Source organism: Lagopus muta, chromosome 5 (genome assembly GCF_023343835.1).
Source record: "Lagopus muta isolate bLagMut1 chromosome 5, bLagMut1 primary, whole genome shotgun sequence".
Taxonomy (NCBI): domain Eukaryota; kingdom Metazoa; phylum Chordata; class Aves; order Galliformes; family Phasianidae; genus Lagopus; species Lagopus muta.
The window spans coordinates 26,698,666-26,725,406 of NC_064437.1; the positions used below are offsets into that span (position 1 = coordinate 26,698,666).

General features: G+C 43.6%; 1 protein-coding gene across 2 annotated transcripts in view; it reads left to right on the forward strand.

Annotated features, from left to right (window-relative positions):
• Positions 1 to 26,713, forward strand: part of RGL1 (ral guanine nucleotide dissociation stimulator like 1) — a 64,245-nt gene extending 37,532 nt beyond the window's left edge. For both annotated transcript variants that reach the window (XM_048944391.1, XM_048944392.1), the window contains exons 5-18: positions 5,147 to 5,331; positions 7,947 to 8,071; positions 8,710 to 8,925; positions 12,441 to 12,544; positions 13,304 to 13,388; positions 15,486 to 15,575; positions 17,204 to 17,290; positions 18,093 to 18,125; positions 18,770 to 18,891; positions 19,400 to 19,489; positions 21,501 to 21,687; positions 23,385 to 23,639; positions 24,639 to 24,753; positions 25,224 to 26,713. In XM_048944391.1, the coding sequence (XP_048800348.1) occupies positions 5,147 to 5,331; positions 7,947 to 8,071; positions 8,710 to 8,925; positions 12,441 to 12,544; positions 13,304 to 13,388; positions 15,486 to 15,575; positions 17,204 to 17,290; positions 18,093 to 18,125; positions 18,770 to 18,891; positions 19,400 to 19,489; positions 21,501 to 21,687; positions 23,385 to 23,639; positions 24,639 to 24,753; positions 25,224 to 25,411 (1,882 nt within the window). In that variant the 3' untranslated portion in view covers positions 25,412 to 26,713. The remainder of the gene's footprint in view (positions 1 to 5,146; positions 5,332 to 7,946; positions 8,072 to 8,709; positions 8,926 to 12,440; positions 12,545 to 13,303; positions 13,389 to 15,485; positions 15,576 to 17,203; positions 17,291 to 18,092; positions 18,126 to 18,769; positions 18,892 to 19,399; positions 19,490 to 21,500; positions 21,688 to 23,384; positions 23,640 to 24,638; positions 24,754 to 25,223) is intronic.
• The last annotated feature ends 28 nt before the right edge of the window (positions 26,714 to 26,741 follow it).

Here is a 26,741-nt window from a genome sequence, read left to right on the forward strand (position 1 = left end):
AGTTGTTACTGACCCAAGCTCACTTCAGCTCTGCTCACAAAATGCCTTCTTAGGGATCCTTTCTGCCAAGGGGATTTTCTCCTGTTCACTTAAGCGTCATTCCTAGCATTTTTGAGACACAGGAATGGTCAAATTCTTCTCTTTTTATTCAACATCAATTTGACAATTATGTTTAATACAAAATGTCTGATTTTTTAAAATTAGTATGGCCGTTTTCTTTAGATCTCCATTCAGTAACAGAAAGTTTAAATAAAAGTGCTGTAATGTTGTAACTTTAAAAAAAAAAACAAACAAAACAAACAAGACAGCACATCTTTGGCCTTAAAATAATGATTAAACTCTGAACAATCAAACTTTCTGTGACCTTAATAACATTGCCTTATACCTCTTTATGTTCAATAGCTTGCTTTTCACAGTTCTCACTGCTTTCCGACAGTCAGAATGCTTATGACAGCAATGTGAACGCCAGAAACAGAAGAATAAAGTTTGGAAAAGGTCAGATGCAATGCCCAAATGTCTGAGTTAGATGGACTTCGTCCCATGTTTCCAAAAACATGAGGCCATACCTCACTTAATTGTCTGATAAAGGAGTTGTAAGGAGTAACTCACTTGACCCTCTGTCTCCTGCTACAAGCAATTCTTTTTGCTCTTCTTGCATCATGTAAACAAAACTCCCAGGACATTGCTTAATTCTACATCCTCTTGTGTCAAGGTGTTGCCTTCTCATCTGTGGAGCTCTCTGTGCTCTGTGTGTTTTTTAGCTCAGGAATTCTGGTGACTTTCAAAAAGAAAATAATGGACACAGCACACCAAGACGATTCAGAATAAAACCATACACGTGCTAAATATAAATGAAAATTATCAGTATGATGAAATGATGGGAAGTTTTAATGAGATAGGCACGTGTAAGATATTTCAAGCTCCTTGACCTGTTGTGGGAAGGGCATCTTCTGGCCAAGCAACTAATGCCACTTGAGGACTTCAGGTGACCGAACTGTTGTGTGTTGCAGATGAGATAGATGCAAACAGTGCTTTTGGTGATATGAGCTGATAGCTGTAATCTCTATTCCCAGACTCGGATTCCTCCTTGGTTAACTTTTAACTGATAGTTAAATGTTGAGTTTCAGTGCAGGAAAGATGTGGACCTGTTGGAGTGCACCCAGAGGAGGGCCACAGAAATGATCCAAAAGAGGAATACCTGCCTATGAGAAAAGGCTGAGAGCTGGGGCTGTTCAGCATGGGAAGGAGAAGGCTTTGGGGAGACCTGAGAGTGGCTTTTGCAGAATTGCTGTGTAACCTACTGAATCACTCATGTCTGTGTGATAGGAGAGCTCATTCTCCACCTTGTCTATGCTCTGCTGGCTCAGTTTAACAGTGATGTTAGGCTCAGAGCCACCATGGTCTTGCCCTGTTTCATGGAAGCTAGTGAGTGGATGAGTAGTTCTGTGTTTCCATTTGTAAGGCAACAAAACCACACGTGCGTCTTCCGATATATAGGTTTTAAAGTCTGAAATGTTTTAAGCAAGGGTGGTGCAGAAATTGCAAGATTTTCTGAAGGGTGCAAAACTTGAAAGCATTTTTGAGCAGAGCCCAGAGTCCGTGGTTGGAAGGACGGGATTTAAACATTAAGAAGTTTGTCTTACAAGCTGCAAATATAGGAAAGTAAGAATTTATTGCTCATAATCAGCCCATGAAAAATGCAGTCTGTGATGTTTCTTTCCTGTCTGAGATCTTGGAATGCTCCCATTGCTATCTGTCTCTGGATCTATCAAGTGTAGGGAGTGTAGGGAGCAAATGTAAAGCTCCTGCAAGCTGCAGGCAGCCCTCCAGCTCGTTTTCAGAAAGCTTTCCTCCCTGACGCACCAATTAGGAAGTCAAGTGATAGGAGGTCAGTAGGCTAGAGTGTACCTTTTTTCTCTTTCCTATTTCCCCTCTTGACTGAAATTATTTTGCTGGCAAAGAAATCTGTGTCTGTAATGGCTGTGAACTCTTCACCCTGTTCTGGGAGACTGGGTCCGTGTTCAGCTCTGTTTATTCTTCAGCTTATGAAAGCGGCCATCAACCAGGCCTCTGGAAACTGAGCTCAGTATGTGAACAATATTAGTACAAAAAAGTGTCCTGGGGAGAGGCTCCTGCTTTGAAATCATTGCAGAACTGGTAAATGCTCATAAAAAAAGAAATACCTATTCAACCTATTCTGTGGCAGTGGAATCAGTAGGAATGACAGTGAGTTTGTGGTGTGGGGAAAGGAGGCGCAGAGCAGGGGACTAAAAGGGGACAATTGGAAGTGTGGGGAGGCAGGAGTGAGGGCTTGGGAGCATCACCGAGGATGGCTGACTGTTGTGGCAGTGATCATCCTTCTTGGGAAGTGGAGCTGGTGATGCTGGCTTCCCTGTATGATGGCATGGCATTTATCCCAGCTGAGACAAGCAGTCCTGGAGCTCCCAGTGAAAGGTTTGGCACCCATAACCTTAACCTGGGAAGAGCTTGCTTCCTTGCTGTGTGCACTGAAAGCTTGTCTGGGCAGAGGTGTGAAAATCCATTCCCAAGTGGTTTTCAAATGTGACGAATCTTTGGAGCTGCGTGATCTGTATTTCATATTTGCAGTAAAACCTGAAGCACAGTGTGTTTGTATGTTAATTTTTGGTTCCAAATACTCTTTGTAGCTCTAAAATTTTAATTGCAGATTTTTTCCTGTCAGCAAGCCTAGCCGAGCAGTATTACTGACAGCTTTCCAAATACTGTCACTAATTAGAAGTTTGAAGTTGTCACAATATCAGAGAGGGAAATAAAAGAAACAACAGACTAGTGAAGTGAATAGAGCTTGCAAAATGGCATCTGTTTGGGACTGAAAGTTAGACAGGGTGTGAGGAATAGAATGGGAGAGGCAATCTTTACCCTTCTTTAACTATTAGTTTATTCTGAGTGCCACCAAGCAGCTGAATTAACCAGGTGTTGCTGGTTAACAGCAGATGCTGGTAGCATCTGCGTGCAGCTCTGCAAGGAAAGCTGTCTTGGCTGGCTTCCATCTTCTTCACTGTACAGCGGTCTAAATGTGAAATCTCTGTTCATATTGAACAAATTGAGAGACAGGTCCTCCTGGCTTGTAGCTCTGTGTTTTTCAGCTGTTAATGTGACAAACCTGGAGCCACTACTTCTGCATACCATGCTTTTGAGGACTCTCAGAAACTTCGAAGGCCAGGTGCCTGGTTGCCATGAGGGGAGCACAGATGCTCACTGAGCTGCCATGTTGGTGTCTCAGACTGCATGCCTACGGTTAGAGGTTGCTCCTGAAAGCCCAGCCCTTCTCTTCATGTATTGTGTATGAATATGGGATACTGTTATTGAATGAGGGCATTGTGAAATGAGGTTAGTGGAAGAGGCACTACTTGATCAGAAGGTTTCTGTAGATGTGAATAATGTTTTCACTGTGGGGCTAAGTTCTCACCTCTAACTACACAGCAGAATCCTAGGGAGCTGTGGAGCCGAGTGAGACCTGCTGCCATCCAGGACTGCTTCACTTAGCTCATCTCAGCTGCTTTCTGAAGGCAGTGTGAAGAGCTCCTTCCCTAAAATACTGCATTTTTTCTCTCCTAGACATCTCCCCCGACTTTCCATGACAGCAGAAAGTGCAGCTCACCCCTCTTTCTTGCTGCAGCCTCTATTGACTGCTGGCTGGAAGAGGCTTGAAATAGAGGAGTAGTCTTAGTGTCCCAGAGAAAATATCTGAGACTTCCTTTTCTCAGGGATTTTGATGTCAGTGGTGCATTTCCTTATGGAACAGAGTGTTTTGCTTTCATGTCATGTCCTGTTCTCAGTACCACCCTACGTGTCTGTGAGACAGGTCCTTGTTGGTGTGTCATGCTCATGGAATCGTGGATAGGAAGCTCTCAGAGTCTTTCATTTCTTAAAAAGTTCCTATAATTTTCAAGCATCCTTTCCTTCCATGAGAGAGGCATACCTTCTTGCATGGCATAATTTGATGGTGCCTCCTTCTCTTTGAACTAAGGGTAAAATCCACATTCTGCTGATGTTTCTGTTACACAATTTATCCAGAGATTAGCAGACCCAATCTGTTTTCTGGGCTCAGCCATCTCAGCTCTTCCAGCCTGCTGTGGAGAGCTGGCAATGCCGTGCTGTCCATGCTGCACAAGTCGTGGTGAGTCTTTTATCTGCACACACACGACAGTCTCACTAACGATCTGCACACGTGGGGGTTCAGGCTTACACTGCTTTTTCCAGCACACACAGCCTTGGTGAATGGACAGGCTCTCTTCTAAGAAAGCAGACACCTTTGATTGTGCAGGACTCTGCTTGGGACTGCATTCCCAGGCTGGGCAGTGTGATTGATGAGAGGAAAGACACCAGAGGAAGTGTTTGATTTAGCACTTCCACCAGGAAGCTCCTATCCTGAAGGAGCCACAAATACCTTCTGCCTCCCTTGTATTTTTCCACAACGTCCCAGGGAACAGTAACTGAGCAAACATTGTAGCTGTGCTGTGCTGCAGCATTTCCCACTGGTGCAGGAGTGAATTAAGAAATTATATTCTCCTTCTGATTGTGTGCATTACGACTGGTAGTCATTCAAACGTGGTCACAGTACAGCTAAGCGAAGATACTTCAACTGCTTAAACAAAGGCTGACTCCAAAGTAGTTGGCAAGTCTTGCCTTTCTAGCTTAACAAAGTACAATGCAGGGAAGCAGGACTATAATGAATCCAAGAGTTAGGAAATGTTTGGGCTTTATTCGAGGATGCTGATCTTATATGCTTGGGAGATGGTTATTTTTTAATTTATTTTCTTAATTGCTTTATGTATTACTATTTGATATCCTGAATTTAATAGAAAGGTCTCAGTATTACTTAAACGGATTTTGATTCTTCAGTACTGTGTGTTCTGTGGCTGTAGTTGGATTTACTTGTAGTAGAGCAAATCAGAAGCAGCTTCACTCAAGTCCCTGCAAAATCTGAGCGATATCTTAGTAAGATTCCATGCATAGAAAAGAACAAATTAAATTCTGTGCTCAGAAACATCCTTGTACTGCCTTCAAGAGGAATATGTATATCGTCGTGTTTACATTTTTATATAGATACATGCAATTGGCAGAAGCTGTACAAGCTATGTGCTCTCTGTGTATTTGCTTTCAGTGCAATAGCATCAATCTTACGAGCGTGGCTCGATCAGTGCTCTGAGGACTTCAGAGAGCCTCCCAGCTACCCATGTTTGCTGAAGTTGCTGGAATACCTGCAGAGGAGCATGCCTGGCTCTGACCCAGAGAGGAGGGCACAGAACCTTTTGGAGCAGTTCCAGAAGCAAGAAATAGAAAACGATTGTAAGCTACCTTCCCTTCTTTCTTTCCTTGTTTTCACATGCTGAATGGTACCTTGGGATTTACGTAGACTACATTTTATTAACACTCACGCTAACTGGTAATATTGTGAGGCTCAGCAGTGACTTCATTCTTTTTTAATTTCTGAATGAGACATCAGGTTCTGTGTGAATAGTACAGTACAGCGTGGGAGCCTTCTGTTCATTCTGGGGAGGACTGGGAGTCCCAGCACTTATGATGTTCAGCCAAAGTCTCAAGACTGCTGCAGCAGCTGAGTGGTTAACTGTCAGCAGATTCCCCATTGTCACAGAGTTAAAAGAAACAAGCTGTTATTCAGCTGCTCCTCTTACTTCAACCCTCACAGCAAAAAAAAAAAAAAAAAAAAAAACCCAACAAAAAATCAAACACAAAACAGCAAAACCAAAGTCAACCCCAAATCAATAAAAAACAAAACCAAAAAGCTCGTCTTACTGGGCTGCGACAAAATACAGCCTGAGTCACACAGCCTTGTTGCTATGAAGCTTTTCTTCCTAGTTACCACCATGTCAAAGGAAGTGTATGTGGCTGTTTTTTCCTATTTGAGTGGCTGGCTGCTTGGTATCCAAGGACAGAGGAAAAGCTTACGTTATTGGGGGTCACAATCTACTGAAACAATAGAGAACTGTGGTAATGCAGATATGCTGTGTGCAGTGTCAAGCTTGACACATACCCTTATCCTGCTTCAAAAGTTTCCTGTGCCATAAGCTGAAATGTCATAGGAGGTCCCATAGTGTGTGAATGGGAGCTAAAACCAACTTCCAGGTTTGGCAGAGAGGCAAGTGGGAGTAATTCATGGAATAAAGGATAAAGGAAATGAGAGAAAAGAAACATTTCATTCCTAGGCTAAAGTCTTCCTTGCTGAGTATCCCAGAAATGCTATGTCAGTGCATAACGTGGTGCAGTGCCAACTTTTCTTGCTCATTAACACGTGTGTAAGAAGCACACAGAGCCCAAGCGGTCTCCTTACTGAACACAGGTGAGTGAGCTGGGTTGCTGACGTGTGCCCATTGATGTTCTTCCCTGAGTTCAGTTCCCACAGGTCAAACAAAGACAGCTCAGAAGAGCTATATTCGGATTCATCTGTTGTTCAAAGTGAGCAGCTGTTCCCAGCAGCCCTGCTTTCTGCGTTTGTTTCCTAAAGCAACAACTGAAAAGGCTCTTTTCTGAGTTATATACAAGTCAATTTGAATGGTAACATTTTCCAAATTGGGGCAGAATAGAAACAGTGAATTAGAATAAAAGGAGAGGAGGAGAATGCAATTAACCTGAGAGGTCTACAGAGAAGAGTTTGAGTTGTGGCTTATTTTATCATCACTCCATCTTTGCTCATTTCTCCAACTTCTTTCAAATCTTGTAATGTATGGCTGCAATCATATCTCAAGACAGCTGATAATTATTGTTCTAAAGCACTAATGTGCTATAAATTTACAAATTTAGATCCTAATCATAGACTCATAAAATGGCCTGGGTTGCAAAGGACCACAGTGCTCATCCAATTCCAACCCCCTGCTATGTGCAGGGTCACCAACCAGCAGACCAGGCTGCCCAGAGCCACATCCAGCCTGGCCTTGAATGCCTGCAGGGATGGGGCATCCACAGCCTCCTTGGGCAACCTGTTCCAGTGCCTCACCACCCTCTGTGTGAAAAACTTCCTAAAATCAAACAGATTGGTTTCTGTGATCAAACCTCCATTCAGTGCTGCCATCACCTATCCCAGCAGAGTAGGTGGCAGTGCCAGCTGCACAGCTAGAAGCTGCTCCCAGCCTCAGCACCAGCAGCTTGAGCAATACAAAGCAAGGTGAGTCAGCCTGGGTCAGACAGAACCACAGAATTGCTGGGGTTGGAAGGGACCTCAAGAGATCATCGAGTCATCAAATGGTGCAGTTGGAGTGTACAGGTGGAAATCGTGGACATATAATTTGTTACAGCAGAACTGTAGGAAGTTACACTGATAATTACATTTTGCAAGTTTGTGAGAGCCAAGTATTTTAAAAAGCAGCAAAGTACTGCTATCTGTCTTGTTGCTTTAATGTTTGCTCTGCTTTAATTGAATACAAAGGATTGCATAACGTACTCTGAAATGCACTGCTTGTTTTTGTTAATGAAATCTCTCTGGTAGTAAACACAATGCTTTTGCTGTTAGACTTCAACAAAAGGGAAAGTCCAATTTTCTTTTTTTTTTTTTTTCTCCCCATTCTTTTGTACTTATTGTCACCTTCCAGTAAAAGGGATTTGAAGAGGATTTATTTTAGGGATTTTCTGTTTGACTTCCTCCTTCACTGTGGGCATATTTCTTTGTGGCTTTTTTTTTTTTACTGTGTCCTTGTTCCAAACTGTGGTAGCCAAAAGGTGACACAGGAACATCTGGGAAATGGTGTGCAATGCTGGAATAGCTTCTCTTCATTATTATCCATGTGGTCCATATTGTGCCACTATACCTGATACATTCTTTTCTTTCCACATACAGGAGGTGAACTCTGGGTGTAAGAACATTCCTCATGCAATGGTTTTGGAATGTAATCACAGTAACAGCTGCTCTGATTCACTGTTTACTAAGTCATGTTTTCCATCCTGCACAGATGAGTTCCATAGCACTTCCCCCTGTAATCTGTATGATGAAGAGGAAATGGAAATCAGTGGTCCAGAAGAATTCTCTATTTTCCGGGAAGACCTTGTGGCAGAGCAGCTGACGTACATGGATGCAGTATGTACAGTATATGTACTACTTGAAATGCTAGGGGAAATACTGCTGGGCTTCTGAGTTTTTTCTTGTGTTATTCCCTTTTTAATGATTTCAATATAAATAGTGCTCCCGAATAAGTCTAGTTCTGGGCCACAGAACGTAGCTCTGCTTGGTCATCCAAACCTCCTTCATTTGCTGGGCTTTTTCCTTCAGTCATTCTGAAGATTTATAAAAAAAAAAAGACAACAAATAAATGGACAATGTTTGTGTATACTATGTATATTATGTAGCCTTTTTTTGTGTGTGTTTTTTTTTTTAATTTTTTTTTATTATGTTGTTATGTGGTCTAAAAACGTATACATACTCCAATTCTGATTTGGTTTGTCTGTGCCATTCTACTTCAAAACAGCATTATTTTTTAACAAATTTCCCCTCAGTTGCACTACTAATATAAATGTGTCTCTTATATTCCAAAGGTTTAGCTGGCAGTTATTCTAGGGTATCAAGCCTACAAGCAGTATGCTGAAGTTTATATTTTAAGCTAAGAGAAAGCAAATATTTATATTTTAATATGGCACTAGACTTCTAACATGCATTTCTTGCAAACAGTAGAGACCTAGGAGGATCCTGCTGACTTAGACACCTCTGTTTCACTCTAGAAGCTCTTCAAGAAAGTTGTGCCCCACCACTGTTTGGGATGCATCTGGTCTCGAAGGGATAAGAAAGAAAACAAGCACCTGGCACCTACCATCAGAGCCACCATCTCTCAGTTCAACGCGGTTACCAAATGTGTTGTCAGCACTATCCTGAAGAGCAAAGAACTCAAAACACAGCAGAGGGCCAAGATCATTGAGAAGTGGATTCATATTGCACATGTAAAGCATTTATTCTAGATTGTTTGATGTTCCTCATGCAGGTGCTTTGGAGTGAGGGAGACGAAGAAGGGATTGTGTGCATTGATCTCAGGCCAAACTTAGCTCTGATTCTTTCTAGATTTGGCCAGCTTTCTTGCTAATAGAAGATTGATACTGCCACCTTTTCCCTAGTTCCTTTTCCCATATGGAAATTGGGTTGATGTTTGTCTCTTTGCAGGGTGGGGAATGCTAATTAATAAATGAGGCAGATAATGTGCCTTGCAGATGGGGAGCACTGCACACTGGATAATGTAACATTGATGGTAAGATGGATATAAATTCAATCAGTTGAGTTCCCTGGTAAGAAAGTGCTGCTCATATCAGTGATAGAAATGATGTGGTGGTTGATCCCCACTACACTTCCTTTATCAGGCAGTGCAGTGACAGCACAAGGGCTAACAGTTTTAAACTAAAAAAAATAATGGTAGGAGGAAATTATGTTTGGTAGGGGTGGTGGGGCACTGACACAGGCTGCCAAGAGAAGCTGTGGTTGCTCCATCCCTGGAAGCGTTCAAGACCAGGTTGGAGACTGGGATTTGAGAACCTGGAGGTGTCTCTGTACATGGCAGGGCATTGGAACTGGGTGAGCTTGAAACTCTTTTCCAACCCAAACTACTCTGTGATTCTATTATATCACCAAATGTTAGAAGAAAATCAAATAGAAATGGAAAACTAGCAGTGGTGTAGGCAGTAGGCAGAGTGAGCTTTGCACTTCACTTGCCTTGGCTGTTAATATTCAGTGAGCATCAGCCTCCCTCTCCTGCATATGCAAATGATGTAAGAGGTGAAGCCAGGTATGGTGGAAGACAGCATAACTGTTGTGTTTTCATACACATACATTTAAATATACGTGTATGTATATATGAAAGTTAAGTACTAGATTTTAAGTGCAGAAAAAAATAACTTCTAAGTAGTAGTAGCCTTTTTTATCATGAGAAAAAAATGACATTATTGTTTATGCTCTTTTGTTCTGAACATTTCTTGAGGCTAAAGAGTCATTTGCTTACTGAATTATTCCTTGCTTACATTGGGTCTGCAAACCAGCTGGGTTTGGGATGGGGCAGGTGGACAGAGCAAGTAATGGTACGATATGGCACTGGTCTCATCATCTTACTTTTCTACTTTTTCACTGTCTTATATTTATTTCTCTCTAATACATTCTTCCTTTTCACCTCAATTCCTTTGTCTTTTAAGAGATTGTGCGTTATCTTGGCACAGCAGAGTTTTGCATACCTTCTTTGCATAACTCTAGTTATCTTATTTCTTAGACTTTATCAGTTATATTTTACTGTAAGCTTTTTAATAAGTCCCTTTCAGGGCTGCTGGCACCTAAACCTAGGTCTCCTTTTTGAAAGGAACTTTAAAGCACTTTAATATGGATATCTGTTGACTTTGTTTGAAAGAATCACATGGATTCTTTCAAAGCTCTACAAAACAAGCAGTCATAAAAGGCTCAAGCCAAACAGAGACCTTCCAACCTTGACAGTGCACGTCTGTGCTTCCAGAGGCAGCATTGTTAGTACTGGCACTTAAGCTCCAGCAACTGCATGGTTCAGAAAACTGGTATGGGGAAGTTCTTTCACCTCTACTTCGGCACTTATGTCGAATCGTTATCTGCTGCCCACTTTATAGACCATGTGAATGGATTAGGAAGTTTGATTCTTATTTCTTGTGTGCAGATCTCCAGTTAATGGGGCCTTCCTGGAGCACGCTGGGCTGCAGTCTGGGCAAGCAAGCATGGAGCTGCATCTTGCTCATCAGAGGGTGGCAGGAAGGGCCAGGGAAGCCAGGCCAGGCACCGTAATACTTGTTCTGTGGATGGAGAACTTGGTTCTTCACCTCTATAAATCCAATCTCCTTTTACTTAGTTCATGCACTTAATTAAAAACTCCAGTCTTTGCTAGGCACATGAAAATGCATGTGCACACTCTGCAGAATAATTGCACATGTAAAACAGCTACTTGCATATAGAGTCAGCTGCCCACTTCTGAAGAAAGTTGCTTGCTTTGTGCATGCAAATGAGTGTTTGGAATAGTTAGATGCCTGAATTAGAAAATAATCCACTCATTAAAGTGCAGTTATTCACTGACAGCTAACTCTGTATCTTAGCAGCGTGGAGTTCTGCATTTCTTATCTGTTCATCAATTCTGGATCCAGTTTCTTAGATTACAAGGAAAGCTGAATAAACTGCAGCCCTCTTTGCTCCACCTCCATCTAAGCAGGAGCCAATTTTATTCAGACAGTATTTTCTTTAAAAATAAAAAGTAAAAATGGAATAATTAGTATCCTGTTATGCTTAATTAAAAAAAAATCCAAGTTCTTTTGGAGCACTTTGCAGGATTCTTTCTGGTTTTCCCCTTGAGAAGGACACAGCGTGAAATGAAATCATTCAAAGCAGTCTAAAAAATTCTTATATGCAAATGGGAGTTTGCTAAAGTTTAGGCAGCAGTCAGTTAGAACACTGAGAACATGAAATCCAGTATTGAATTCCTAATGAGCTTTTAATCATATGACATGCATTTTAAGTCAAGATGGTTCTGAACTGGAGCTTCCAGTCATAACTCCTGTCATACTTGAGAAAAAGAAATGTTAAGAATTTGCCTCTAAATCTATATTCTTCACAGCCTGAATTTCAAGCTGAACATGAAGAAAGAAGGGTTTTGTTCTCAGAGGTGTCAGAGCTGTGCCTTCTTTGGCTGCAAACCATGCAAAATTAGCTTCCAGGTCTTGTGTGTCCTACCACATGATCTTGAACTTGGTCTTCACAAGTTCTTAGCCGTATCTTAGTCTGGGGTGGTGAGGCACAGGAACAGGTTGCCCAAGGAGGTTGTGGATGCCCCATCCCTGGAGGCAGTCAAGGCCAGGCTGGATGTGGCTCTGGGCAGCCTGCTCTCCATAGGAGATTTTGCCACAGCAGAGCTCCATAGGAAATGCCCATGAACCAAATCTCTCTGTCAGGATTTGATCCCAGATCTGGAAAAACTTAGAAGGTTTACTCTTTAACAGGGTGCACGTACTTGAATAACTGGTTATTCCAATCATGTCTTTAGTTTTAATGGACTGAGGGTTTACATTTTAAATACCACATACAAAGAGGTGAAGCCTGTTTTTTTTTCCCCTAAAGAGCATAAGGAGTTGGTATCTATAAAGGGCTTTTTAGGAAGCGTAACAATTCTGCTCTTTAGCCTGGCTTTGCGAGCTCAGTTCAACTTATTTTTTTCTAGGGCTGGACTCCATAATTCTGCAACGTCTTCACAAGTACATGAAAGTGAGGAAAACAAGATATAAGTGCCAAAGCCCATAAAGCATTTGGTGTTTGGAGGGGGGATGATATTTTTGATGCTCGGTATTTGTACAGCTGCCTGCTTAGCAGGGAGAATATGTAGCAAGCATGACACCGGTCAAACAGAACAGCACTAACCTAGCCATAATGCTGACCTTTAATGCTCCTGTATTTCTAACCACTCCTTTTGCAGGAATGTAGGATCCTGAAGAATTTTTCTTCCTTGAGAGCCATCGTTTCAGCACTGCAGTCCAACTCCATCTATCGGCTAAAGAAGACCTGGGCAGCTGTTCCAAAGTAAGCCCCCCCCCACCCCCTTGTTTTGATTGTTCCTGTGGCTGGCCCCAAAGGCAAGAAGTGCTTTTTCTCTTTATCATCTTTTTCTCAGCCTTCCCACTCTGCTCCTTCATGGACATCTGTTCTCTTTCAGGAGAACCTGTCATTCCTGTGAGGCTCAGACCCCTTTTTTGGGTCTGACTGCTCCTCTTTGCTGTTCAGGGATCAGCTTGTTCTCAGGGGGCACTGGGACTCTTCCATCCTTTTCAGCATACTGATCTCCCACAGCCCATTGCACTTTCCTTCCACTGCCCTGTTTTCCTGTTCAAAATATTGCTATCTCAAGTCTGCAGTCCTGGACAACAAAAAGGATCTTATGCATCAAATGCTTCTAGCTTTCCAGAGAGCATCAAACAAGGCAGAAATTAAGTACTTGGGATATGTCTCACAGCAAGTATTCTGCTCCTTGTTATCCATTTATCCACTTTCCTACAGGAATTTTATACTAGTATGACTGAAAATCCTATTCAGAGTCTGAATCTTAGTACCTGTAGCTTGTATGGTGCTGTCAAATAAAGCTCTGCCTTTTCTTGGAGCACCACAAGGTCTCTGGAGGGTTCCTAGGAGATGTGCTGAATCTCCTTGAGTGCACCTTGATGTTATTTTTTTATATGCTTTGCTGTTATTGATTCATGAGGGAGAAAAAAGGCTGAAGAGCAATCTGATCTGATTTGAAGTGCTTACTAATGACCTAAATTATTCAATTCTTTTCCTGTGCAGGGACAGAATGCTGATGTTTGAAGAGCTGTCTGATATCTTCTCAGATCATGACAATTATTTGACAAGTAGGGAGCTGCTAATGAAGGTGAGAATTAGCTTGAGTTGCAAGGCTCATAATCCCAATGAAAGCTGAAGCTGGCCCATTTTCCAAAACTCATCCCTTCCTAACCTACTGCAGTGCTTCAGGGGAGAAACACTCTATCGCTTGTAACGCTTTTCTGCTAGGATGAGGTGATTTCATTGTTCATCTCCGAGCAGATCTGGAAAGGTTCAGGTTTGCACTGCTGAGTGGAAAGCAGCTCCAGCAAGATTCTTGACTGGGATGCACCGCTGTGACTTCACTGGAACAATGCCACTGAGCTTCAGCTGAGGAATTAAACCAAGATGTTTATCCAACTGTCCTGTACCTTCCTTGGAACCAGAAAACAGGGCAGGGAATCTCGATGGAACAAGCTTCCTGCTCTGCGTGTGGCCAAATGGACAACAAAGCAGACTCTGTCTGGAATAGTTTGACTGGTGTGCTCTCCTGGGCAAACCCCAGCAAACTCAAGAGCTTGAATGGAGTGAGGAAGACTAGCAGAGAAGCTTATATTATGTAGCATCTGAGGAATGTGTCTGTGGCAATTTTTTATTTGTATTTTTACATAAGAAGTTTCTCTAAACCAGCTAACTAGTTTACTTTTTGGCAGTTCTATCCAGTCTATCTGGCATTTGTACCTAACCCTTGATATCTGAAACACTGTTAAGCTCTAGAGTGATTGGTGAGCGCATTCAGAACTGGCAGTCTGTTGTTTATCACCCACTTACAGTCAGCCTGTAGCTCAGTTTTAAAGCAGGTGAGACAGTAATAAGCGTAGAGGAAAAATGTGTGTTTGGAATGGTTTGTTTGAACTAAATATTAAAAGGACGAAACAACCCAATCCAAGCCCAGACCTTTTGGCTCCCAGCACATCACTCTCTCCAGCTGCTGTAAGCAGATCTGCAAAACATTTTGAAAGCAGTGAGAGGACAAAAATTCCATAGAATTAGCTAGAACTCCTCTCCTAGTTCTTGTGGACTGATTTGGAATGATGGGAGGATTCACATACGCTGCATCCTCCCAGTCCTTGCTTTGTGTCTGTATAAGCAGTTTTCCTGAGGAGGTCGTGTTTGACTTTGTCTATCCATCCTGCAAATTTAAGTGTAGAGCAGAAAAAACACTGCACAAAACAGGTTGTCTGGCACAGAGAAGGGAGTGCTCTGTTCTCTCCTCCCCAGACAATGGCTCTGCTGTGAGCTGTAGCTTTAGCTTCTGGGCCTGCCTGTTGGTGACCCTGCACATAGCAGGGGGTTGGAACTGGATGAGCATTGTGGTCCTTTGCAACCCAGGCCATTCTATGAGTCTACAGAATCTCGTTCACCTTCCAAGATCTTGAGGACATGGATAATTCTTTTCCATTGCTCATTTTTCAAGTCAAGGAAGGAAATGCAGAGTTCAATCCATCTGTTCATTAAATCTGACTGAGAGAAGTAAATGTTGTAGTGAGAGGCTCTTTACAAGTGCAGGCTGTTGTTTTGCGCAAGGTTAAAAAGACACTGATGATTCATGCCATATCTATCTGGCCACTGGAAAAAATAACAGTAACTCCCAGCATCCCATATGGATCTGGGGAAATAAAGGCTGCAGATGTATTGTGAAATAGCTCATCCATTCATAGGAATTGTGGAGATCAAAACCTATTACTTCCATTTCCTGCGTGTTTTTGGATTAGTCAATAAGCCACAGAGGTTAGTTGGATCTCTGTGTCACAGCCTAAGAAAAACAGCAAAGCGTTACATAAGGCAGAGATGTTTACTCATAGCAGTCCTCATCGGGAAATTAAACAGAAATCAGAGAAGGATACAGACACCTAAATATGCCTAAGCATCTCAGATTTTAACTTTTAGGAGACTTACGATAGCGCTTAGCTTTGGCCAGAGCTGAGCTATTTTACAGAGAAATTCCCCCATGGTCACCTGGTGGGACATTGCCAAAATCCCCACGTAGTGCACAAGACCCAGAAAAGCAGCACATGCATATATGGCCAAGTAACTGTGCTAACCTAGCTTGCCTTGTTAAATACATTTGCAATGATTTTACACAGACGTAGTTGCCAGCTCACCACTTACCTCCTCCAATAACTGGCTTTTACATCCCTTACAGGAAGGAACATCCAAATTTGCAAATCTGGACAGCAGTGTGAAAGAAAATCAGAAAAGAACACAGAGACGTCTTCAGCTTCAAAAAGATATGGTGCGTCTGGTGCCCTCCTCTCCTTTTTGAACTGGGAACGTGGTTAAGTTTACCATGGTGAATTATGAGAGAAGCAGAAGCTAGAAGGGTATCTAAAAAAGGGAGCATGCAGGAGGTGATGCTCTTGTGGATGCCTTCTGTCACGCAAAAAAATCACTAATAATCAATGCTGTTGATTAGCTGATACCAAGCAAGTGAAGCGCAAAGCTTAGACTGACTGTGTCACACTGAATGTGTTACACTGTGCTGCCAGGCTGTGTGAGCTGTGGGTTGTGGTGCAAACTAGTTCTCCTTGTGCTCCAGTAACACCTGTCTGTGTACTGAGGTGCCAGAGGAAACAGACCAGGCATCAGCATAGGCAAGGTGCTCAGGGATCTGGTGCTGAGAACGCTCCAGGATCACAGGATCTGGTGGATGTATGCAGTGTATGCAGGGAGCACACTGTCTTTCCTGGTGCCGACCTTCCCTTGCTCCCTGACAAGAGATAAATGGGTGCATCAGGCTGCTACTCCTCTCCCCACTTGTGTATGTTTTACATCCAAACCAGCTGTTGGGGATGGATGCTGAGCCAAGTGCTTGGCCTGAGTTTCAAGTCTTGCAGAGATTTACAGAGCATGTCATGTAAAAGAGGGACAAATGAGTGATGTGTATAAACATGTGCTCGTCACTTTCAGCTGCCTTGTTTCTGCCTCACAAGCAAGAACCCCATCAATTTACCCTTGTTATCCTTTAGAGAGTAATGGGGAAAGCTACACAATTGTTTCTTAGTAAAATACGTAATGTAAATACTGGGATTCTTCTGATAAAGAAAATTAGCTCTGACCAGAGCAGAAATCTCATTTACTTTTAAACAAGCTCGTGAAGCTTCTGACAAACCAGCTTGAAAACTGCACAGAGCTTCACAGAGATTGCTTTGTAAAATGTCTGGTTTCCAATCTGTTGGTGAAAATGGCTTTTGTCTCAAAGTTGGCAAAGATTTAAAAGAACAGGGGAAGAGAGATCTGGGATAGGAAGGCAAAACTGCTGAATATGATTTTTTGTTTGTCTTTTAGTTTGACTGGAAAAAAATACTGATCCTTTTGGATGGTAGGAACAAGCATTTCCTTCATGAGTGTAGGAACGGCCTGAACTCTATGACTGGTTGCAGTCTAGAAAGTTAAAATTTGAATGCTAAGTAATTAAAATGCAGTGGATGACTGGGGGAGAAATTAATTTTTCTTGGAGGAAAAATCTGTGACTTGATGTACTTGATTGTCACATAATATAGCAGTGTAATCGAGTAAAATCCCACCAGAATGAAGCAGAAAGAGATATTTCCACCAGCTAGCCTGGATTGCTCCAGCAGGTAGTGGAGGAGCTCTCAGTGCTCTTCCCACAAGTAGGGTTTCCCAGTGCCTGTTAGAAATATTGCAGTATAAAGCCACTCCTCAACGTCTGCAAAAGCATCCTGCTTCTCAATAGGATTTAATTTGAATTCCAGCCTACATACCAAAGGTGATGCGATGAATGAAAGCTTCAGTGAAAAGACTGACATTTGGTTAAGCTGCTTTTATTTCTTCTTTTAGTAGTTTTTGAGCATTCTAATTACTGTTTCCCAGTCCATCCAACGCTGCTCTCCTCGTTTGCAGGGAGTGATGCAAGGCACCGTCCCTTACCTTGGTACCTTTCTCACTGATCTCACCATGCTGGACACAGCCCTTCAGGATTACATCGAGGTAATCTGGGGCAATGTTTTCAATCCTGCATGCTCTCCTTGCCTGCCTGGCACTGAGCGCTTGTGTTCGTCTGTCTCCTACTGTGTTCATGTGCGGTTCTCAGATCTGGAGGAACAAGTGAGCACAGGAAGGATTGCAGGAGTCTGGTCACATAACAGAGCTTGAGGAGGGGGCCAATTTTCAGAGGTGTTTGTTTCAGAGCTTTCTAGACACCTTTGAAAATTGGCTCCCAGTTAATGCAGATACTTGAGGAGCCCTGCTGAAGGCACCCAGACTTAATTGTGCCAGTGCTGATGGTTATGATAGGAATGGGCAAATAAATTTCTGTCTGGGCTGGTAAATGCTGCTGGCGTGTTTGGTTGTTGTTTGTTTTCCCAACTGCACTAAAGCAGGCTTGAATGAGATCGCTATATATCCATTTTCTTTTTGGCAGTTTCCCATTCCTCTGTGCTTTGTGTTCAGCTGGTGTTCTTGAAGCTTGCTGGGAATGCTGCTGCGCTCACAGTATAGGCAGAAAACAAGTTTGTTTCCTGCATGCAAGGACTTCTTCAGACCTGATCTCAATGCAGCTTTCTTACACTGGACTTTTCTTCTTGAGCAGATTGCCCAAGAAGACAGATAATGTTTGGAGATTCATGTATATGAGCGTTATGGTTTTCATCCAATTGGGAAACAGTATTTTTGAGCCCTTGCTCAGGGCAGGTTTCTGCTCTGTGCTTGTGTGCTACTCCATCTTGTTTGTGATTAAATTCAACTGAGCATTTGCTCTTCTACTCTGATCCTTTCTCTTTGCTTCCAACAGGGTGGCCTGATAAATTTTGAGAAGAGGCGAAGGGTAAGAAGCATGTTCTGTGATTTTCAGTTCACTGAGGCCCCTTCTAGAGAATTCTCATGCTTGACGCCTGTTCTCTTTGCTCAGGCATATGCAGCAGCTTGGGACACATTTGTCTGAATAAAGTTGTGCCAAATCTCTGTTCTGGGGCCTGAAAGTGACTTGGATTTGGCTGTGATGGAGCCATTTCCTTCCCTAGCCTCTTCCCAGCTCCATAAACTGTTTCTTGGACTTACCTTTTATGTATAAGTGCATGGTTCAGGTTATTGATAAGAGTAATTTGTGAACTTGTGACCCTTTGCTGTTTGTGGAAGAGGAGCTGCTGTGCTGCTGCTCAGCTGGCTTGCACTGATGCTGGTTGAGCGTGGTTCCTTGTGCTTGTCTTTGAATTGGTGCATCTTTAATAAAATGCTCACATTTCAATGCACAACCAAGCAGAAGCCACAGCAGATTTAATTGCTTATAAACTGGTTGTTGAAATAGTTCCTCAGCTGCAAGTGACAGTAAGTTTGTCCTGGGTCTGTTGTTGCATATATTTAGTATATGAATGAGTCTGTTTGGCTTTATCTTGTTTTCTGTTTATATGAATGAATATGTTTGGCTTCATCTCGTTTTCTAAATAGAATTTCTGTTTGATTATTTCTTAGGAATTTGAAGTAATCGCCCAAATTAAGCTCTTGCAATCTGCATGTAACAGCTATTGCATGACACCAGACCAAAAATTCATCCAGTGGTTCAGGAGGCAGCAGCTTCTGAGCGAGGAGGAGAGGTATGGTTCTGCATCCAGCTGGCAGAGCAGGCTTTGCTTTTCTTTCCCCAAGCCCACCTGGATGAGTTATGTCAGCCTTTAGGGATCCTCTTACAGACGTAGCATACACTGCTGCTCCAGCATGGTGGAAATACATCTGTCTGCTGCTCAACAGCTGTAGAAAAACCGCCTAACGCTGAGCAGGGCTTAGTTCTGAGATTGGAAATGAGGGTTCTGACTTTGAAATGTGAGAGCCTGTTGTGTCTGGCCTGTCTGCATACCCAGACATACTCAGACCATGATCCAGAGGGACATCAGGATGCAGAGCACTCAGCTGGTGGACACAGGCAGCAGTAGCCAAGGCAGCTCAGAGCTCATGGTAAAATGGGAGCTGTGTTCCTCTTTGTGGGGTTGCAATTCTTCTGTGAAGTGGGAGTAGTTGAAGATTTCTGAAACGTCTTCAACACTTTGACATACGTAACCAATACTACTGTATGTAAAAATTGAGGCAGTGCTCTCTGTCGTGCAGTTATAGCCTCTCGTGTGAGATTGAAACAGCTGTTGACACGAGCACCACATCACCGAAACCTCGGAAAAGCATGGTGAAGAGACTCAGCCTGTGAGTATGACCGGGATGTAGCAGCATTGCATGTGTTGGTATGAACCAGAATGAATGCAACAAGCAAAACTCATTTCACCAGCTGAAAACTTGGCTAGGAACCCAGACCACCATGTTACTTTAAGGAGACACCATCGGCCAGAAACTCTTAATTCTGTCTGAAGCTGTCTTCTTCTATTGTTATAACTGATCGTGAGGATTATTAATGATGAAAGAGATTAGAGACAAACAAACCTTTTTAAGAGTCAGGAAAAGGAACAATTTCTGGATTGGGTTATAAATTCAGTACCTATTGTGCAATAACTTCCCTGAACGCAGTAGCAAAACAGAGTAAATGAGGATAAAGTCTGGCCTGTTATTAGTCTAATTTACTATCCACATGCAAAAATTCCTCGCAGGATTTGACTATGATAATTAAGGTTGGCAAAAAGGCATTGAAAATAGAAACAATCTGCCTAACTGCCTTTAGGTTGGAAAAGGAACATAATCATGGGGACACGGTCCAATTTAGTCTAATAGCTTAAAGATTTGGGTAGGTAAAGAGCTAAGCAGATGTGGAAATAACAAACGAGCAGGAGCTCAGGGAAAGCTGCAAGGAATGAAAACACAGGTCAAGAGTCAACGTCAAAATACCTTAAAGATGAAACATGTGAACCTGATACGAGAGGAGGTACGAAGCAACTCCCATGTGTTAGTGGTATCATCAAGATGAGGGGAAAAACTATGAACAGCTCTGTCAGCTCTTAACTGTTCTTTCCTGGCCGTTCTTGTACCTGGCTTCCTCAGAAGAGCAAACAGCCATTCATTTTACATCAGCACTACTGCATATTAGGGTCTGAAAGAAGAACAGATTTTTTAGTCCAGAGTTCTGAGTTCTGATGTGCAAAACAGTAAAATGTACAAATCTGTGGGTAGCTGTTTGGGAAAGGTGTGTTCAGTCCATCCAACTTGGTTGTGAAAAGCTGTGGCACCACGAGCTTTGCAAATAGCCTCAACTCTGAGAGCTTGCACGAGTCTCTCCTTTGGTGTGTGCCTAAACTGATTGTAAGAAATGTCACTGCTGATTGGTCTCTTATTTCTGACTGTTTTCAGTGCTCCAGTATTGTAATTTACCATAGCATCAGCTTTGTTTGCACTGTGCAGGCTTTGTGTAAGGAGCTGTTTCATCTATGGGCTGAGTGTATTCTGCAAATTAATACTGTAGAAAAGACTGGCTTAATTTTCCTGGAACCACCGGGTGACACCACTCTGAATTGTTTTAAATCATTAACTACGTGCTGACGTGGCATCTAATCCACTTGGTTTCTCTGCTTTATGTATTATACAAGCTTGTTTCCTTTGGCACTCCTTTAAACTTACCTGACCTGCATTTGGAAATGAGTCTCGGTGAGGGAGAGCCTGTCATTTATGTCATCTACACTTTCTTGTCATCTTATTGTGCCTGTGCCCATTTAGCTCAGAGAGAAACTGGTATCTGTGGCAGCTTTACTGAGTGCAGGAATGTGCAGCAGAGGTGAATCTGCATTCTGAAGACCTTTGCCCAGTGTATGGGCCACACATTACCCATCACTCACTGTCCTACTTACTCACAGCGTCTCTGTCTTGAGTTCCTTTGTGTCAGAGAGACAATGGCGTGCAGCAGTCCATAAGGAGTGAGCTGCCAAGCCTCTAGCTTGGTTTGTAAACATGTCATATTTACCATCAATCAGTTCCTGGCAAGAGCGTCTGAAAATGTATAAGACTGAAGAGAAGCCTCGTTTATGACAGTGAGCATTAGCTCTGATTTTGGTCTTGCAGCTGGAGCTTACGCGAGGTCAAGACAGGATTATGTTAGTGTGTAGCAAACTCTCTTGACAAATGATATAAACAGTAGAGAGGAAATGAAAACAATAGGCCACTAGAGGTAGAAAAGCGAAGCAGTACAAAAGATTTTGCACCGAATGACAGCTTTGCTCAACCCAGCTCTGTTCTGCTTTTACTTACTGGCTGTTACGTTTGTTTTCTATGTTAGACTATTTCTGGGCTCCGAGGTGATCACCAACAGCACGCCCACCAAAGAGCAACCCAAATCGACTCCAAGTGGGAGCTCTGGTGAGAGCATGGACTCAGTCAGTGTGTCATCCTGTGAGTCTAACCACTCTGAATCTGAAGAAGTCTGCGTCACTCCCATAGACACTCCTGATGAGCCACAGAAAAAGGTACAGCCTGGGGCTTGTTGCCAACACAATTAGACAAAGGCAGGCTTTCCATACTGCACCTAGATGTTTTCCAAGTCTTGAGTCTTGTCTAGGGCACTGCTGTAAAGGCAGAGGAGAGACTCTAAAAATAACTGTGTCAAAATGAAAGCAATCCAGTCGGGCTTTTTTGCACAATCCCTTTCATGTTGCCTGGATACCAGGCAGACTGCAGTTTGCTTTCTGTGAAACCAGATTTTAATGTGGTGCCTGACAGCGTTTTTGGTTTTAGAGGAGGCTTTGGAGCAATATGAGGTTAATTTGTCTCTCAGCCACCCATCATGCTTTTTGCGAGGGATGGGACAGACTGGCAGCATTTCTACCTTGGAACCATAGGAACTGGGGTGAGGAGCCAGAGCATCCTGCTCGCAGATGGTGGCACGTCTCTCCAGCATGCAGCAGTGTGACGTTAGCAGATGAGGACAGGAGGATCTGTAGGCTCCCCCAAACAAAACCAAAGGAAACAGGAGATGGGATCATCTGAACATGAGTGAATCAGCAGCAGGTCATTTCACCCCAGGCTGTCTCGGGTTCAGTGAGCTCTTCTGTGGTTAGCAGCCTGGTGCCATGCTTGTGCTGAAGCAATTGATGTGACATGGCTGTGTTTTAGCTCATGTATATGTTGGTGACAGCACTGGTCTCATCCCAGAGTAGGCAGAGCAGCTGCAGCTGCCCCCAGGAGAAAGGTATTGCACTAGCAAGCCAAGAAATCCCCCCTTTTTCCTTCTTCTTGCTTGGCAGAGCCCCATACCCTGCACATGGCCAACTGGGATGTCCCCCAGCAATGTGAGTGTAAAGATGTAGAGGTGAAACTGTGTGTCTGTGCTGGCAGCAGATGGGCTGGCCATTCTCTGGTACATTCTGGATAGCCAAAGTGTAAAGACAGGAAGGCAGTAGGTGGGATCTGACTGGGGGATCCACAGGAGCACCTTCCCTACTGGCAAATTCTTCCGTTTTGTTCTAAGTCACGTTGGAGACATTTTAGGGATGTTTGGGCTTGAGCTTACGGCTATTTTAAATGAAATTGCATTTAGTGTTCTTAAACCAAATGGAGCACAAGGTCCCAGACATCAGCATCCAACTCACTAAGTCATTCAAAGTTCAGCTGGAGTGGTTGTTAAAGTGGATTTGAAGCATGAGTTGGAGAGGGAACCTCCTGGTGGCAGCTTCTGAGCAAGGCATGTGGAAGAAAATGGTGAAACCCTGCACTTCAGGGGGAGGGAGGGAGGCATAAAGAATAGACAAGGAGCAGGGGCAGACAAGGAAGGGTGTGTCTGTGTATATGTATATTTTCACAGCAGTCACAAGTCCAGTTCCCTGTGCAAATTTGGGTCTTGCTGCAGAGCAGAGTGCCCTTCCCACACCCATTTGCCCCCAGCCACGAGCCCACTCTGTTCCTTGTTTCTGCTGCCACCTCCTGGCATTCGCACACTGTGAGCAACTCACCAAATTGGAAGCAGGGAAGCACTAAAATGCTGAAATGAATCAAGTCAAGTTTTTTGGGTTTTTTTTTGTTGTTTTTTTTTGGAGATAATACTGCAGCCAATGTGCTGGACAGAGTGCAGAGCAGTGAGGATTTGCACATGCCTCCTACTTTCCTGAGTTCTCCTCCACATGCACAAAACGTCTGGTTTGTAACTGTTTTTCTTCCTGTTGTGCAGCTCTCGGAATCCTCCTCCTCCTGTTCCTCCATCCATTCCATGGACACATCCTCCTCGGGGCTGTCATCTTTAACCAACATAATCTCGTCCCCTCCCTTCTTGTCCTCCAACCCCAAGATCCACAAGCGCTCCATCTCTGTGACATCCATTACCTCAACAGTGCTGCCCCCTGTTTACAACCAGCAGAACGAGGACACCTGCATCATCCGAATCAGCGTGGAGGACAACAATGGCAATATGTACAAAAGCATCATGGTGAGTGGTGTGCAACAGCAGGCTGCTCTTAGCCTTCATCCTGCTTTCTTTCTGGGTGATTGCTAAAGCACAAGGTGCTTTTAATGGTGCAGAGACCAATTGGCTGAGCCAACTACTCAAAAAGGGCTTGAGAGTGAAAATGACGAATGTTTGAATTCAGCATCTGTGGAACGTGATGTGCATAGGAGATTTGAATACAGCAGAGTATCTCCGTGGCACTTTCTAGTCTTGAAATTTATGTTTGTGTTGGATCAAGAAATTTTAAGTGTGATGGGTGCAGGATGTGCTGCTCCTGCCTTTTTAGCCAAAGCCAGCTGCTGCCTCTCCTGCTTGGTACGTGAGTGACACAAGCTCTGCTCAAAGCCTTACCTGGGAGCAAACAAGGGTATTTTTTTAGCAGGTTCAGCTTTTTCATGGTTTTAATGGTCTGCCCTAGCCAAATTGCAAAGAGCAGTTCCTTCTGAGGGCCTGCCAGATTCTGCCTCCAAGAGGTAAATCTTCCCTCCGACTTGGTAAGGCCCTGCAGAACCTCATGTCTGTCCCTGGCACACCACTGCAGACAGTACTGTAAGTTACAAGGCCAAAAATCTTTGCTGGATGTCAGAGGAGGTATTTAGCACAGTGAGGCTCCAGATTAATTGATGTCTGCAAACGGCAGATGGGGCAGTTAGTTGTGTGGAAGTTTATGGCTAGCAATAATAACATCTCATTTCTCAGAGTAGTTGCTCAGGGAAGCAGACGGTGTGATTTACTGCTGGCTCTGCCCATACAGCATCTGTCTTCTTGAATTAAAATAACAATAAGTGTCATAAATACCACAACTTAGTAGCTAGGAGTATCTGTCTACTCCCATGTTACCAACCCATCAGAGTTTCTCGGTTCTCTAAAACCTTTTGCAAGGCCAAGTGGGCTGCAAAGAGACAGGCCTTTACTGATCATTAAATCATTATATAAAGTGATCGAGGAGAACATCTCACTACTCATTTGTCTCTCTTGCAGCTAACCAGCCAAGATAAAACTCCTGCTGTCATCCAGCGAGCTATGTCAAAGCACAACCTGGAATCTGACGCAGCCGAGGAGTACGAGCTCGTCCAGGTCATCTCCGAGGACAAAGGTAGGGAGGCAGAACTGCTGCTGCTTGAGAAGTCATGCTCCATTTTTAAGGAAGGGGTAAAATGCCGCGTTATTACAGTAGCAATAATCACTGCGTGGGGATGATGTAGCATGGCCTGCCAGCACCTTGCCTTCTATAGGGAGAGCATGCTCGTTGGCTTCCCGACAGCCCCTCTGTACGTGTGCTATGTGGGCACAGCCACCTCCAGGGCTGCTTGCCTTCCCTGAGCAGAGCAGCCTGCCCAGAGGGGAAGGGCACAGCCTGGATCCCTGCTGCTGCCACCTCATGTCCTCCAGAGCTCTTCTCTCCTGTTTCTGAGAGAGCTTATTGTTTTCTGTGCAGCAGAAAGGGGCAGCACTGCTCAGCCATGTGCGGGCATCTGTTCATTGGCTCCCTGTTTTGTCCTGCAGTACCACCAACGTTTTGTGCAGTATCACCAATGAACACTCACTCTGCTCCCTCTGTTGCAGAGCTGGTGATCCCAGACAGCGCCAACGTGTTCTACGCCATGAACAGCCAGGTGAACTTTGACTTCATACTGAGGAAAAAAGCTCCTGCTGACGGGCAGGTGAAAATGAGGAGCAGATCCAGCCTGACGCTCCCCAGAACTGCCAAACGGGGGTGCTGGAGTAACAGGAACAGCAAAATCACGCTGTGAGGTGGATGCGGCGGCTCTGAGGTGAACTGCTTGAGAACCCAACCTTCGCTACCATCCAGTATTACAGAATCACAGCAGGTGAATGTGTCAGTATTTAACATTGAAAATATTGGAGGCAAATGCAAAGTGAGCATTTGGTCAACGTCCAGCCAGAGGCGTGTCTCTTCACCTGAGCTGGACAGATACGGATTTACAGGACAGGCCGGACTAGGATGATTTTGTTTTGCACATTAGCCTAGGAAGGTGAGAAACCCCACCTAGAGGGGAAAAAAAAGGACTGCAATGTTTGTACTCAGACCACCACGTAAGCCTACTTCTTGTGTGAGAAAACCTTTTCTTTGTGCCAGTATTACATACAGTGAGAATACCTAAATTTATTTTTATAAAACTGGAGAAGGAAAGCCACAGGCCTGTTCTGTCGGAAGGGAGCAGGAGCCCCCGGGCCGAGCAGCTCATGGAGAGTGCTGGGTCATAGGAGGGGTGGGCACAGAGTGCACCCATGGCAAGGCACTGTGGGTACAGCCCCAAAACGCTCATCTCTGGAGAAGGAAGAAGCAGCTGCAAGCACGCGCATTGCCTTCACACTGCTGGCAGCCTTCTTTTTGCACTTGTTCGAAGCCAGAAAGTTACCTACTTTGGGATTATTATTATTATTTTTTCCAAAGAACATTAAAAGAGAGGACTGTGCTTGCTTTCACATGAATGTCATGATTTGTTCATGAGCAAGGCACTCAACACTACATGTCTGGACTTCAATGCCACTGCCGCCTGCTTCTCCTTTTGCTTTGCTAACCCACTCAACAGAAGTCGATGCCTCTGCGTGCACTCTGACATGACTGATGTACCTCTTTGTAATGTGCAATCAATATTCAGGAGCAGAACTTTCCCCACATTACTCCACCTGTTTCATTCCACGGGAGGCAATTACATTACCTTCTGTCTTAAAAGTGGGTGTTGACAGGAAATAGCCCCATGTCTAGCATTACCCTCAAACAAACAGATTTTATATCCTTGTAGCATTATTGTGCATAATCTCCAGCCACTCCCCTTGCTCTTTGTATACACCTATAAATGAATTTCCTGACATGGTACATCCTTTCAGCTGGAATAAAGAATTTAACCATTTGTTCTCCATGAATGCACGCCTGGAGTGTCTTCCCACATCCAGGCTTCCTTGAAAGGAGGGAGGTTTGATTTTATAAAGCCATAGATGAGAGTGAGGACTGTAAACAGCCCTTACTGAACAGACAGCCTTTGAGATACCTTAGTGTTAGTTACAATAAACTCAGATACTGAATTTTACACATTTGCCTGGGGCTGTTCTTCCACC